Source organism: Lachnellula hyalina, assembly GCF_007821495.1.
Source record: "Lachnellula hyalina strain CBS 185.66 chromosome Unknown contig00039, whole genome shotgun sequence".
NCBI lineage: Eukaryota > Fungi > Ascomycota > Leotiomycetes > Helotiales > Lachnaceae > Lachnellula > Lachnellula hyalina.
In genome coordinates, this window is record NW_022157153.1 from 80,885 (window position 1) to 95,159 (window position 14,275).

Sequence of the window (14,275 nt, forward strand, 5' to 3'; positions counted from 1 at the left end):
TGTCCAAGAAACGACAAGTCTGGGAGTGTCGATACCACTTCCAGCCTTATCACCATTGAGAAAACAATTTCTGAAAGCGCCGGAAGGCTTAGAAGAAGAACCATCAAACCGGTATGCCCCAAAGATATTGAAGGCCCGTGAAGTATTTCTTCAACGAGTCGAGAAACCGCTTCTACGGGCAGCGCTTCGAGATGTAATAAGCAACAACATCGCCCGCCGTACGCTAAAGATTACCATCGTGTTTGGAGTCCTCACGATGATATATTATCTTACTAGCTTGGTGCCGGCATTTCAAACAGCTGGTGCGGCGGTGCAGACATTGGAGCTGCAGAGTAAAAGTGGTGATGGCTCGAGTCAGGGATTGGCGTTTGGTTTCTTGCAGGAGTGTGCGAATCGAAAAGTAAGCACTCTCCCTAGATATCTACCTAGCTATCTATTTCTCTAGGAAATCAAAGGTGGAATTTCCACTGGTACAGGCTCGAGCTCTCGGCAATGACCAGGCGCCCAGTTCATGGGTCTGAAAAGAATGATATTGAACTATAAGTGATATCAGAAGATTAGATTAGAAATATGAAATTGATATACGAGTTAGTCATTGCGATTGAAGATAGGTTTTAAAAGAAGCAATTATGAAGCTTGGTATTGTTCCGAGTAAAAGGTATGGACGCCATTATTTAAATACAAAGAACAAAAACCAAATGAAACCCAGACCAAATAAGAGCTAGCATAAAAGACACACAACAAGCAAATAGACCCCTTAAGCATGTTGATGCACATCGACACTCCCGCTCTTATGCCACGTAGCAAGCATAACGCCGCAATTTCCACAATGGTGATCCACGTTCTTCATGCCATCAATCAGATACGGCACGAAGCAGAAGAACCACGTAAACACGCACAACCCCGCTGCCCAAGCACTGTTCGTTTGATCAGCAAAATCTGTTCCACTCATACAGTACAACTATATGCAGAACAAGGATACTTACTGCGTATACCCTCCCGCTACATATGTGATTCTGGTCATAGCCCGTTGTCCACATGTTGGGCAATCGACGGGTGCTGGGGTGCGGCCTAGTGAAGGCAAAGGCGTCGCATTTTGGTATGTACGGCCCGGAGCCTGACCTTGGGCTTGGGGATGTTGAGGTTGCTGAGGATGCACTTGCTGAGGATGCATTTGCTGGGTCTGGGGTTGCTGGAAGCCTTTAGGATCGAAATATTGTTGTTGTGGGACCCCTGCTTGCTGCTGTTGTGGGGAGAATCCTGGTGGGGGTGGTGATTGAGGAGGGAAACCGGGCCCGGGCGTTGGTGGGGATTGCACGTAAAGTACTTGGGGTTGAGCTTGGCCAGGTTGCTGGGGGGGTTGTGGTTGGTAGTATTGTTGCTGGCCGCTGGAGGTTTGTTAGAGGGCATATGAGGGGAATGGGGGACCAAAGCAAAGACCCACGGAGGAGGGGATTGAGGGTGGGCGATGAACTGTTGGGGTTGTTGTGGCATTGGCTGCTGCATTTCTTGGGCGCTGTATTCAGGCAAGACTGTGCAATGTCAGTATTTGTGGATGTGTTGAAGTAGAGCTGAAGATGGAAGAACGCACTTTTTGTTTCTTGGTATTGGGTTGCCATTTTGAGTGGATGTACTTGAATTAAAGGGGGAAGTTTAGATGTGCTGGATACTTATCAAAGAACTTCAGAGAATCGCGAGCCTCGGTGGGGAAGGGGGGCTTTATGAGCGTTGACTTAAACGCCAGCGAAGCACGACTGTGTGGGGCGTCTCCAAGGAATGCATAGTAGAAAATGGATGTGGCGTACTAAGATCCATCAGTCATAAAAGGGCTTACCCATTATAAGGCTAAGTCTGCTTTGTGTACATTGCGCCTTTAATACTACGGCGGTATCCCTGTGGAGGCTGAAGCATGCTGCATTCGAGACCCGGTGATAAACTAATAAATAGTACACTTGTAGCGAATGAGATGCTGCGAAGGTGTGGGATGGAAATCCAGCCGCCGATGGCAGCCCTGTCTGGTACCCCCACCATTTAAATTTAGACTTCGTACTCCGTAAGGCACACTGATGCGGCTTATAAAGTGCGCCTCTTACTCCAACTCTAATCAGTTCTTGAGGCAACCTGCGTCCAAAACTATTCGGCGCAACACTATATCTTATATGTAAGAAGCATTGAAAACCCGCATACAACAATTCATCTATTCGCTTTATTATAATAGCTTCGAAATCCATAATCTTTCAGTTATGGTACCACCTTTTAGCGTCCGGTGACTGCACGGCCCCGTCTTGAAGTCCAGACCAGAAAGCAATATGAGGAATTAAGAAGCGAAAAACGGTACTGAGAGGCTTGGCAAGCCGACAACTTGCAGATGTGGCAAGAGTCTTAGCCTCTTCGGGACATCAGCTGAAAGGCTGAATATCGCGATTGGCTAAGATTGGAAAAGTGTAAAGACGGACAATGGATGGGCTGAGGATGTGATGTGAGTATGAGTAGCCTAGGCATACTTTGTGCCATAGGAAAATACTCTGTACGTGTAGCTGTCTAATTCGAATGCGCTTTTCTCCACGGCGAAACATATTCTACGATACCTCCCTCCGTTGGTAGATACCTATACAGTTTGATAGTCACTGGGCTGAGATTCCCAAAGAAAGAATGCTTGCTTGAGTAATAAAAATTATCTTAGTACAACAAAAGGTCCTAGCTGCTCATCTTATCCTAGTCATTGCACGAATGCAAAATATTGGCTTTGATGAAGATGGCGTTGAGCCATGCGACAGAAACGGAAGAAAGATAAGGCGAGGGCGAGGATACAAATTCAAGCCAGTGTGTGTAGTAAATCTCGATGTTAAGCGAATGCTATGACAAAAGAGGTAAGCTTCAAAAATTCGAGAGGGGTAAAAAAGCAAAAATTTATTTTGATCACTACGAGGGTCGAACTCGCGACCTTGGCGTTATTAGCACCACGCTCTAACCAACTGAGCTAAGCGACCGATGGGTGTTGGTAATTTGTTGAAAACTATTTCTTATATTATAATATGTACTCGTTAGATTTGTTTTAAAGAACGGGCCAGTTTTCTCCTCACCTAGCACATTATAAACTAGTGCCGCAACCCTTGCGGCGTAAGGCTTCTTCTTTCTATGCAAATGGCCGTAAAATACTATAGGAGATGAGATGTGTCGACTTTACAAAGAGGGAGAATCTGAAGGCATTTGCTATTAGAGTTGCGAAGTTCTAGATTGTGGCGTCAGGGAAGAGGGGGGTGGGGGTCGTTTGTGGTTTCACATGTACAGCTTGTACGACATCAGTAATGTTTCGACATTTCTAATTCTGGTTTCCATTCGACGGTGATTTTACTTCAGAGTTTAGTGTTAGAATTTGCTTCTGTCGCATAGCGAAGAAGTACCACCGCTCTCAGTCTTTTGGGAACCTGATTGACGCCCGCTATATTATACAGTACTTCCCCTTCCTGAGTCGCTTTCCGTTTTCACTTAAAGCCACTAATTTTATATTAGTTATCTAGAATAATACAAAAGCCTATTCCCAGCTTGTTATTTTACACACTTTTAACATATTTCCCAAAAGCAAGAATGAGGCATTCCTGACAGCAAGCATTTCAGTCATCACGGCCCGAGTTCGTCTTCTCCATCTTCGTTCGATCGCCACCCTTAACCCATACCAGAAACTCCTTCCTGCTTGGATATTCCAGCATGGCATCTTTGAAAACCATGACAAACTCATCCTTAATGTCCTGCCATTCGTCCTCGCTATCCGTCTTCTGAACTACTATGGCGGCCCCTTCTCCCCATTCCCTGTATCGGAAAGTTACCGACTCGTATGCCTTCTCGGTCCTGTTTGAAACAGTTGCAAATAGTTCGGAAAGATTCATGTCGAGCAGTGTTTTCCCAGGCATGATGTTCTTTCGATCGGGTCTCCCGTTGGGGTTCTGGAACATGAATTGCAGCATCGGCTTCTCTGGGATCTTGTTGATCAGCTCGGTATCGGCGCAAAATATGGAGTCTTCATTGCAGGTGTCTTGGCTATCAAACGCCTGTATCGTCGTTTTTATTTCCTGAAGTTGGCTAGCTGCGGTGGTAATGGTAAGACCCGATTCTCTTTTCGTCGCCAGAACCCTATCAGGATCCGTGGGTACGGTACCTGTGCAGTCTATGTTCTCTCCGACCGGGGGAAACTCCAAGTCGCTATAGAAAGGAGTTCGAAATCTCGTTTCTAGCGAGTTACGACGAGGTTCCTGGCTTGTGCGGGTGAGAGACATCGAAGCACCTCCAGGCTCGATAGGTGTCCAGCAGCCCGAGTTTGATATTTCCCTCGTTTTGTCGATTGAAATAACGCAACCGTCTCCCGTTGCAAGACTCTGCTGTTCATCATGGCATATCATATCGGTGCCTTTCGTCATCGTTAGTGATGGAACGCGCAGTTTAACTACTAACGAACGCCTAACGGAGGATTTCAGTTGCTCTTCTTCCATAGCCGAGTCAACAATGACTGTATCTTCTGAAGCAAACATCTGTGCCTGGAGTCGAGTCGAGATAGGTATTCTCGTAATGGGCGCCGGGGAAGCGAGCCTCTGAAAATACTGTTAGTTATAAATCAGCAACACTCAAGCTGAATGTGAATACGAGATCAGATGCCAGCTGGATGTTAAGAAAGACAAGTCCATACCGGAGTTTGTTGATATTCGTGAACGTCAAACTTTCTTTGCAGAGCGCCAGTGATTATCACCGGGCTTGAGAACTCATAGTCCTCAATTCTCTGTCGTTTTTCAGGAGGTGTCGATGCCCGACTGGCTGGTGACTCGGAAAAATAATCCCCAAGTCTCGATTTATCTGTATCTTCTTCAACTGGCATGTAAGAATAGTATCTCTGAGCTGGAAAAGTGTATTTTGGTTCCTCAACTATCCGTACCGCCGGGTTTTTCAGACAAGACCTAGAGGGATGATAGGTGTCTAGGTCTTTCTCAACGAGCCTCGGATTTCGAATGTAAAGAGTCGATTCATCACTATTAGCTTTGAGGGTGTATTTGGAGGCATTGGTCGACTGGAACTGCTTTTTATTATTATCCAGTCAAAAAATTGTCACATCCGACAAGACAATGGAATATTACCTCTTCCAACTGCTCCTGATGAAGATGCCTGCTGGTCTTCACTCTGTTGTTTCTCCGAAAAATATATTCCTGTTGACACATAAGCCTTGTCAAGGCGCCGACTATTCTGTACAAGGAGTCAGGCGTGTATCAAAGGAAAAGGCTGCTATACGAGGACTTTCATACTTGTTCTGATCTTGAGGATATATCGGAAACCCAGAAGAAACAGCTTCTTCAGAGTATTTGAAGAGGCCTGGGTTCGCTTCTAGAAAGGTACGAGCACACGCACGAGCTTCATAGGCGTTCTCATCGATTGGGAACTGATGATTGAGACCTTGCGTCTTTGCTATAAAATCGAAACGGTGGCGTTTCGTAGCAACACTGAGAGTTCTTTCGGATCGAGTGCCCTGGTTATCTGTATAGCCCAAATAAGCGCACATGGGGCCGATTTTCCCATTCTTGGGGTTAAACGTCATTGTAGCTAACAGAATGATCGAAGGCGAAACTCATCACAGTAAAAATGATCATGAGGAAAGAGGGGTAGAAACTTGTATTTGGATAGGATTCTCAGAGGTATATAGCCCAAGAGAGCTCTGGAAAAAGGCGGCAAGTATGCAAGCTATATAATCAAACGTAGATAATGTTGCATTTCGGATGCAAACATGCACTCCCGAGAACAAACCTTACGCGCAGATCAGGGTAAGTAATTTATCAACCGATATTAGGTCAAATGGGCCGTGTTGGTTTTTGGCGGTTGGTTAGGGCTGTTGGTGTCGGGTATGTCTGCGCATCCGGGCAGCCGCTTTCGGTGTTCAGCCGGATGGCAGTCTGCTCGGATTCAGGTTAAGCTTACTATAAAGTGTAACGGTCCCAAAGTATTGCTTTTGTGGGGAGTCGGCCAACATGTGCTAATTCCTAAGCATCCATATCTTTTTTGCTGCTCAATTGTTTTGAAAAAAGAGTGCTATTCATGAAGGAGCTTCAAGAGTCGGTGCCACAGAAGCTACCGTCAGAAACAGCATCAGTCGCAAAGACAACTTACAGTGTTCAATTCACGTAAAATAATGAGGGATATTTTTCAGGATAATAACCTCAGCGAGTGCATATGCAAGATGCCGGCAGTGAGTAGTACAACATGAGAACCAATTGCCTTACTCCGAATGAGCAGCCTATCACTATTCGATCTTGCCATTAATAATTCTGGACTGAAACGTCAATCTAAAGTCCCCTGTCAACTTTTTTCTTTTTCTCTGCCGTCTTCTGATCCAAATCGCACACCCAAAGGTAATGCGTTGGCAGGGTAGTATTTTCAGGGGGGTTGAAGACGTGTTGAGTGATTTTATGACCTGGGCAAGGCAGGGAATGCACCTCTCTTACTAGGTACTCTCTCTCTACTGGTAGACGGTAGACCTTAATCCTTAAACATAATTAATTAGGCAGTTTTTATTACCACCCTACAGCCAAGAAAATACGTTGTATTGATTACTAGAAGAATAACCCATTGCAAGGTTGAGGTATCCGTCTTTATTGAAACATAAAAGCAGATGGTAGTACTAGATCAAAGCCGCGAGCGTTTGCTTATGAATAGGGTATAATTAGGGATTTTATGGATTGCTATGGGGGTAACTATTTGAAAAGAATTATCTAGCTATAGAAGAGCTATCGGAATTAGCAAGGTGCTACCCGTTCAGGTGGTGGAATACTTGACTTTTGCTTGAAATTTGCTCTGGCTCAAATTTTTTCTCTGCTGCTCTTCGAACAAGGCTGTGCGGAAGAGTAGGAGGCACCACTAAAGAATTCAGCCAAGAATATAACATCTTGAATAATTTGCTGACATCGGCCCTTAAGCCACCACCAAATAACTATTCATTCAGAGAAGAAACAACCCAAACGTTATCTCGCAAATCAGCTGAGGAGTGGGGTTTTAAGGTTTTTGAACATGCTCTTTTGATTGGAGATTTATTGTTCAAAAATGAGAAGTGATAATATGCAATCCGGGAAAACCGAATGACTTGTTTGAAACGGGAAACAGAAACAGGAAACATGAGAAGATTCATACAACAAACCAAAGAAACTTGCGCCCTATAGCAAATTTCAGCCAAGAAAGCTTCACGACAGTCATCGCTAAAACTTCCGTCAACAAAACTCCTGCATACACATCAAGCGCCTTCATCAGGCATCCACGTCTTCCACCCGCTCATATCCTCCAACACCCTCTGCACCTCCCAAGCCCCCTTCCTATACTCTCCTACCCTGCATCCCGCCCTCCTAATACTCTTCCAGCTCACTTTCGGTACCTCCCTTCCCTCCCCTTTCCACAGCCTCCCGAACCACTCTCCCAAATTCTCCACACAAGTCTTCGTCAGCTCCGACTGCCCAAACGTCCTAAAGATATACTTAAATTCCGGATCCTTCAATTGAATTTCATGTTTGCGGTAATAAAACTTGTCTTCGAGGGCGTGCTTCTGATCATCAGGCACGATATATATTTCCTTGATGGGACGGTTGCATAGTGAATAAAGCGACGACCGTAAATAATCCCAGCGGCCATAAAGCCATAATTTACGGTCGAGCGCAAGATACTGCAAGCCAGGTAATTCTTGATAGGAGCCCGTGGTGGCGAGGAAGTCCTTGAGGCGTTCGTAGTTGAAGTCCGGACCGAGATAGATTGTGTCTCGGGAGTAGTCGATGTAAATCTTTTGCGGTGAGTAAGGCATTGTGGGATCAAGAGGGAGACTGCCGTCTGCGGGTAGGCGGGTGACGATGTCTCGCACTGTGTATTTGCGATCTGAAGATGGGTTTGCAGGGTGGTACGTCCAGGGGATATAAGTGGTTAAAGAATCGTAATCTAGCCATGTTGAAACTCCGACCTCGATGAGACGATAGTTGCGGAGGGCTTCGCGCCGGGATTCTTGATTCACGTGGAGGATTGCTGGCGGTCGGTGGGGAGCTACGCTATATTTGATGGGTGCGTATCTTCGTATGGCCGGGTTTCCCCAAGATCGTATCTCTATAACTCGATCGTTTGGAATGGCATATTGCCAGATCATAAGTCGAAGCTCAAGTGGAAGCCTAGAGAAGGGGTGGAGGGATGGCTTTCGGGGAGATGGCCCAGCTGTTTCTTTTGACAAGGTAACTTTCGTGGCCGGTGTTGAAATCCACCAGACGAGAGCGTGAGGATGAGAACGAGGAGCGTGGTATATATTTGTAGAGGCAGCAGCAGGTGGAAGAAGATGAAAAGTCTGGTTGGCCATACTGTACTTAGGTAGTAAGAAACACCAGGCGAAAAACCTCAGACTTGAAAGTTCCGGTTCGAAGATAGAGACAAAAACATCTGTCGAAATTGAAAATATAACAAAGAAGCAGGCAACTCTTTCAGAGTGCACCCACCTCTATATTCCCTCACTACGCCGCAACGCCCGTTCATGCGCACTGCACCTCAGACCCAAAGGCTCTCTCACAACTACGCCCCGGTCTAGCATCCCAACGTCGTTTTGCTGTTGTCACCATGCCGTGCCATGACACGACGTTGATTAGTGCAAGGCTGACGAAGAATCCCGGCTAGCCGAGTCACATCACCTCACCCCTCCAGAATCTTCACTTCAACAATGCCCAATAATAACACCATAGCCTCACCTTGTCGACTAGTCCAGAGCCTCATTTTGCGAAACACACGCCCCAACTGCTACAAACAACAAATTGCTCCTTTCGTCACCGTTAGCAAGATGCCGGAAAAAGAAAATGGTGTGCCGGTACCGAGGAAGTTGAAGGTATTAATGCTTCATGGTCCGTTACCCCTCCACCCCCTCCTCCTCGTGCCTCTTCACCACTTTATTACTCACATTTCGTCCAGGATACACACAGTCTGGATCCCTCTTCCACGGCAAAACCCGCTCCCTCGAGAAGATCCTCATTAAAGCCTTCCCTCCCCCTCCACCACCACCACATAACAAAAAGCTGCCTTCTTCCGCGTTCTCCGGTACCCCACCCCTCTTTCTCTATCTCCCTCTCTGAAATCCCTTTCCCTCACTCCATCCTCTCAGCTCTTAACCACCACGCAAAGAAAACAAAAACGAAAAAACTCACACCACCCCAGGAATAACACTCATCTACCCCACCGCCCCCATCCTCCTCCACCCCGCCGACATCCCCGGCTTCGACCCCTCCAGCTCCGACGAAGCGCGCGACGCATACGGGTGGTGGATCAAAAACCACAGCACAGGCGAGTACACGGGCCTAGAAAAAGGTCTCACGACGATCCGCGACGCGATCCAGAATGCCAATGGCATAGACGGCGTGATCGGGTTCTCCCAAGGCGGCGCAGCCGCGGCGCTCGTCGCCTCTCTCCTGGAGCCCAACCGCCCTACGGCCTTCGCAGCCCATTCAGCCTCCCATCCCGATGCAAACGCGCTGGCTTATCCACCGGGCTGGGCGGAGTCGCAGAAGGAGTTTGGGCCGTTGAAGTTCGCGGTGTCGTATTCGGGGTTTTATGCACCCGGGGATAGGTATGCGGCGTTTTATGAGCCAAAGATTAGCACTAAGGTGTTGAGTGTTATTGGGAGTTTGGATAGTGTGGTTGGGGAAGATATGAGTAGGGGGTTGGTTGAGAGGTGTGTTGGGGGGTGAGGAGAGTGTTGTTATGCATCCGGGGGGGCATTTTGTGCCGGTTGGGAAGGAGATGGCAGGGGTGGTGGTCGGGTTTATCAGGGGTTGTTTGGAAGGGGAGAAGAAAGAGGAGGAAAGTGCGGAGGATATGGATGTTCCGTTTTGAAGGGGCAGGAGAAGATATACATAGCGGGTAGACGGGATTTTCTTGCATAGCGAGGAGTTTGGGATAGATTCATCAGAGGCCCATAGCATTTTAGATACCTAGAGTTCTAGACTAATGTACAAGCGGTATCGTGAATAGAAAGAAATTACTAGAACACACATTATCTAATGCACCTTTGCACTTTTGGATCCCGTCGTCGGTTGGATTCTGGCCATCATTTCTTCCTTGGTAATCAAATGGTCGATTCTCTCCAAAAGCCCCAACAGACTCTTCATGTTGCCACTCCATTCATTGAGGACATCATCGGCATCTCTAGGCTTGGCGAAGTTAACGATCCGGGCTGGTCGGTCAATCTTGGCGTAGACGGTCTTTGCCGTGACCAACTCGCTGATGTACTTCTCCGTCTCGTCTTCCGTCAGGTCGAGGAGCTGGGTTAGGCGGGGCATCTGGATGCGGGTGTAGTATTTCGCAATGACACGGACATTGTGCTCAATGACACGCTTGCGGAGATCTTCCCATCGTTGGTTTGCCTTCTTGTCTGCTGATTGACCAGGAGCCGCATCAAAGACATCGGTGCTGCAGAGGTGGGGACCAAACAACTTGGAAACTTCGGGCCATCTCATGAGTTCGTGGACGGTGAAAAGCTTCAGGAGTTGGGCATCAAGGGGAACTTGGGAGTTTCGGGAATCTTTGTGAACTCGGTGGAGAAGGTCAGATTGTTCGTTGTCGTAGGGGGCGAGGATGACATAGTAGATGATTCTTTGCAGTACCTGAGAATGTTAGCAGATGTAAAATTCTTCGAGTTAGAATACTTACGGAATGAAGCTTCGCGGGATCTTCCTCCACAGCCTCGGTGTCAAGAACTTGTCTATAGTCCTTGCAAGCAGCAAGATACTTGTCGTCGTGTCTGGCCAGGGTGATTTGTTGCTCATAATATCGTAGCTTTAAGTCCGTTACATCATCCTCCACTGGCTCTGGAATATCTTCTCCCTTCTCCCGCTTCTTCTCGCGATCCTTCTTCTCCTTCTCCAGTTGCTCCGGTGATTTCTTTGGTTTTCTTGACAGGTACTTCGTACTGATCTTCCGGCTTAGAATTCCGGCTTGTGTCCAGTCATCATTCTCTATGCATAACGCAACTTGTGCCAAAATGAACTCCGTTTTCTCCCTTCGCTCCATAGAACCAAAAGTCTCCACCTGCAGCTCACATAGAATATCCGCAGCCGCCTTGAGCTCACCCTGCTCCTTCTTGATGTCCGAGAGGATCTTTGTAACACGAGCGCGCTCGACTTCGACAAAAATCTTGCCTTCGGTGACGGTTCGTAGTGTTTCAATGACAGTCAACTTTGTCTCCAGGTCCGGTGTCTCATCTAGGAATCCCATCACCACCTGCACCATCTTCGTCGTAGCTTGCTTAAGTTGGCCATGCTTCTTGGAAAGTAGCAGAACCTGCTCATTCAGCAGACTCCAGTCCCCCGACTCCTTGCTAATTGTGACTATTGCGACGAGGATTCGAGATGTTGATGCAAGATCCGATGCCTTTTGTTGATGTTAGCTGGGGATGTTTATTGAAGGGGAAGAGCCTCACCTGTCTAGTTTGCTTCTCCAACGCCGTGAGCTTTTCGATAGCTGCCTGCACATTTGTCTAGGAAGGTAAGTTAGGGCCCAGCCGATTGTGGAAGATCCATTAACGGCGTACCTTTGCAAGCTTCTCTGCTTCGGGAAGCTGTTTGTCAACCTCTTTGGAGAAGTCCTTGTCGGGCTTCATGATTTGTCCGTCGGACATGATGATCGTTGAGATCTTGAAGTATGGGTTGAGAAAAAGTCGCGGGGTAAGAGAGGAAGTAGAGACAAAATGCGGCGATGGACGTGGTATGGGTTGAAAAGCTACGGAAGCTGCTTAGGTTGACAGCTTGACGCGGCGATGTAAGAACCGCGCACTTAGCCGCTTTAGCATGATGAAGCACCACGTGATAACGCTTTGGCCTTGTAACTTCGACGCGTTTGCTTTATCATCTCTCTCTTAAAATATCACTGCTCTTGTTACTTCAGCTGATTTGAGCTTAAGTAAGGGACCAATAAATTAATAGCAGTAGCTCTGCCATTTTCTACAATTTTTGTGCTTGCGGCGACTTCTGAAAGCTGGAAGGCACGCGTTCTCTTTGGCATCTCCTTGGGAACGTGAAGTCTCCGCAAGAGCCTCCGTTACCTCCTGTTAAAGCTGGTCCTTGAATACTTGCTTGGAACGGTTCTGTCCTACTTTTATTGCTGCAATCTTTATTGATATAGGGTCTTATTGTGGACAGAAAAGCCTGCTGATGATGTAAGAGGCGAAATGGGACTTGAAAAGTCGATCATAATGAGTGCCGCCTTTTATGTCCAGCAGTGCTGGACGAACACGAGTCAGGGAGCGAGAAAATTCAGTGTGCTGTTGAGTTAGGAGGAATGGTCCTGGCGATTTGGGGCGTTGTTCTATTATAGTTTACTTACCCTCTTTGAATCTGGCGAATTTACTACAGTGGGCGGGCTATAACCTCCCATCAGATATAGGTTACCCTGAGTATACAGTGTCAAGGAAGTTGCAATGCTACATTCAATTTGGCCAGATCAGTTCTTCTTGAGTCTGCGTTAACTTATATATGCACCATTTCATAATGAATTGGTGGTGGTTGAAATTCACAACTTCGCTGTAAGAACTGCCTTCTCTCACCGTATACTTTTAGCAGATGAGCTTTCAGGGAACCTGCACAACACCGAGACTTGTTATATGATCTTCTCATTCAACTAATGCGTTTCCCGTCACAATGCGTCGTTTCGTGCAATATTTCCCGTCGCGATTCCCAGCACCAATTGCCCCTCCTCATCTCGAGCCTTCGCAAGCGGAGACTGCCATGAACTCAAGTCAAGGTGCTGACGCGTCCCAGAGCGCGTCCGCTCTCGTAATCGCCAAGAAAATCACCAGGAGGACCAGGAAGAAACGACCAAACTTCCGGTGCGTAATATATCAAGCTCTTGAAGCTCCATGCTAATCATATCATGCCAGAGATTATCACGCCATGGTCACAATCAACATCACCCACGCTGGCCAAAAAGAACCAAGAAAGTTCATCGTGCACCGGGATTTCATCTGCCACTACTCGCCATACTTCGATGCCGCATTTAATGGAGACTTCATCGAAGCTCATACACAAACTCTTGACCTTGACGAGTTCTGGCCGCGCGTCTTCGAACTGTTCATCAACTGGATTTATACGCAAACCCTCTGCGACAATCGAGGAAAGACTCTCGACATCTGTTGGATGGTGCCTTTGTGATTAGCAGCGGAGAATTTCCTCGTCCCAGAGCTGCAGAATCAGACACTTGAGTTGATGAATCAGGAACGATTCAGGCTCCAACAAAATCCAGCGCCTGATGTAATCCAATAACTCTACGACAACAGCACGGAGGAATGTGCATTGCGGCACTATGTTATCGCCACATGTGGTGCTAGCCTTCCGGAACTCGAGAAAGACACCGAGTATCCCAAGGACTTCCTTATTGACCTTTTCAATTACGCGAGAACTTCGAGAAGCATCACTTCGAGTCCGTGGGTTCCACTTGAACCCCATATCATGAAAGGGTTTCTGGTGGAGAGTGATCCGGTATGAGATTCTTCCATGGTGGCTTATATGAAGCTAACATGCGGCATGTAGGGCAGTGCGTCTGTTTTTCGTGCGGTTGGCTCTCATGGGTCGTATGAACTAGAATCTACAGGTTCAGCAGCAGTGGCCTAGATTTGGAGGATAAATTATGTTGGATTATATATTGCTTTTATAGGACTCAACTGTCGGATTCCGCCGACTTGATCATATGTTTTCCAGGGGGCGTGGACGATAAAGGCTTTTTAGCGTTGGTGTTGTCTCTGGTTTTACGGAACGTTCTAGAGGATGTGGTCTTCGCAACCTCGTCACTTGTAGATTTACAAAATTAACATAAGTTCAATTAGTTACTCATACTATTATGGTTTACGAATTAAGAAGCCTTGAAATTAGACCCTCGAATTTGCACAATCGATCTCGCTCACCTGGCTGGCTGGGGTAGGTTTGGCATGCAATGGTTGCTAGCTAGAATTATTCTGCCCTTAGCTACGACTTGTGATAAGAAAAAAGGCTTTTTTCAAACCAATATTTCGTCTGACAGGTCTATCTTCCCTGTAGAAATAGGTTTTGACTGAAAAGGTTCAAACGTAAGATCCGGGGATAAAAGCCTAAAGACGAGGGCGAGGCTGCACAGCCTTGCGAAATTACCGAGATCCCGTTCGTTCACTCGACAACGCGTCTCCCCATACATTCTCCCGCCGCAACAGTCAGCCAGCCAATTGGTATACTATAACAAAAGCTATATTCTTCTATTACTATATAACCAA

At 47.0% G+C, this 14,275-nt stretch overlaps 4 protein-coding genes and 1 non-coding gene across 5 annotated transcripts; 1 reads left to right on the forward strand and 4 right to left on the reverse strand.

Annotated features, from left to right (window-relative positions):
- Positions 1-757: 757 nt before the first annotated feature.
- litaf (Lipopolysaccharide-induced tumor necrosis factor-alpha factor-like protein) lies at positions 758-1,619 on the reverse strand (the record flags this gene model as incomplete). The annotated part of the gene is made up of 4 exons (XM_031148471.1): positions 758-917; positions 987-1,388; positions 1,445-1,532; positions 1,592-1,619. 4 exons carry the CDS (start codon positions 1,617-1,619, stop codon positions 758-760), a joined length of 678 nt encoding a protein of 225 aa, XP_031006736.1.
- Positions 1,620-2,916: 1,297 nt separating this feature from the next.
- LHYA1_G003502 lies at positions 2,917-2,990 on the reverse strand. The gene has a single exon. It is a non-coding gene; the product is annotated as a tRNA-Ile (tRNA).
- A 4,271-nt stretch (positions 2,991-7,261) lies between these two features.
- Positions 7,262-8,356, reverse strand: LHYA1_G003503 (uncharacterized protein; the record flags this gene model as incomplete). Its single annotated transcript, XM_031148472.1, has 1 exon — positions 7,262-8,356. The coding sequence occupies one exon, from the start codon at positions 8,354-8,356 to the stop codon at positions 7,262-7,264; it is 1,095 nt and encodes a 364-aa protein (XP_031006737.1).
- A 1,681-nt stretch (positions 8,357-10,037) lies between these two features.
- Psmd12 (26S proteasome non-ATPase regulatory subunit) lies at positions 10,038-11,827 on the reverse strand (the record flags this gene model as incomplete). The annotated part of the gene is made up of 5 exons (XM_031148473.1): positions 10,038-10,643; positions 10,690-11,409; positions 11,459-11,515; positions 11,570-11,757; positions 11,812-11,827. The coding sequence occupies 5 exons, from the start codon at positions 11,825-11,827 to the stop codon at positions 10,038-10,040; spliced, it is 1,587 nt and encodes a 528-aa protein (XP_031006731.1).
- Positions 11,828-12,674: 847 nt separating this feature from the next.
- Positions 12,675-13,643, forward strand: LHYA1_G003505 (uncharacterized protein; the record flags this gene model as incomplete). The annotated part of the gene is made up of 4 exons (XM_031148474.1): positions 12,675-12,862; positions 12,914-13,180; positions 13,310-13,511; positions 13,563-13,643. 4 exons carry the CDS (start codon positions 12,675-12,677, stop codon positions 13,641-13,643), a joined length of 738 nt encoding a protein of 245 aa, XP_031006732.1.
- Between the last annotated feature and the right edge of the window lie 632 nt (positions 13,644-14,275).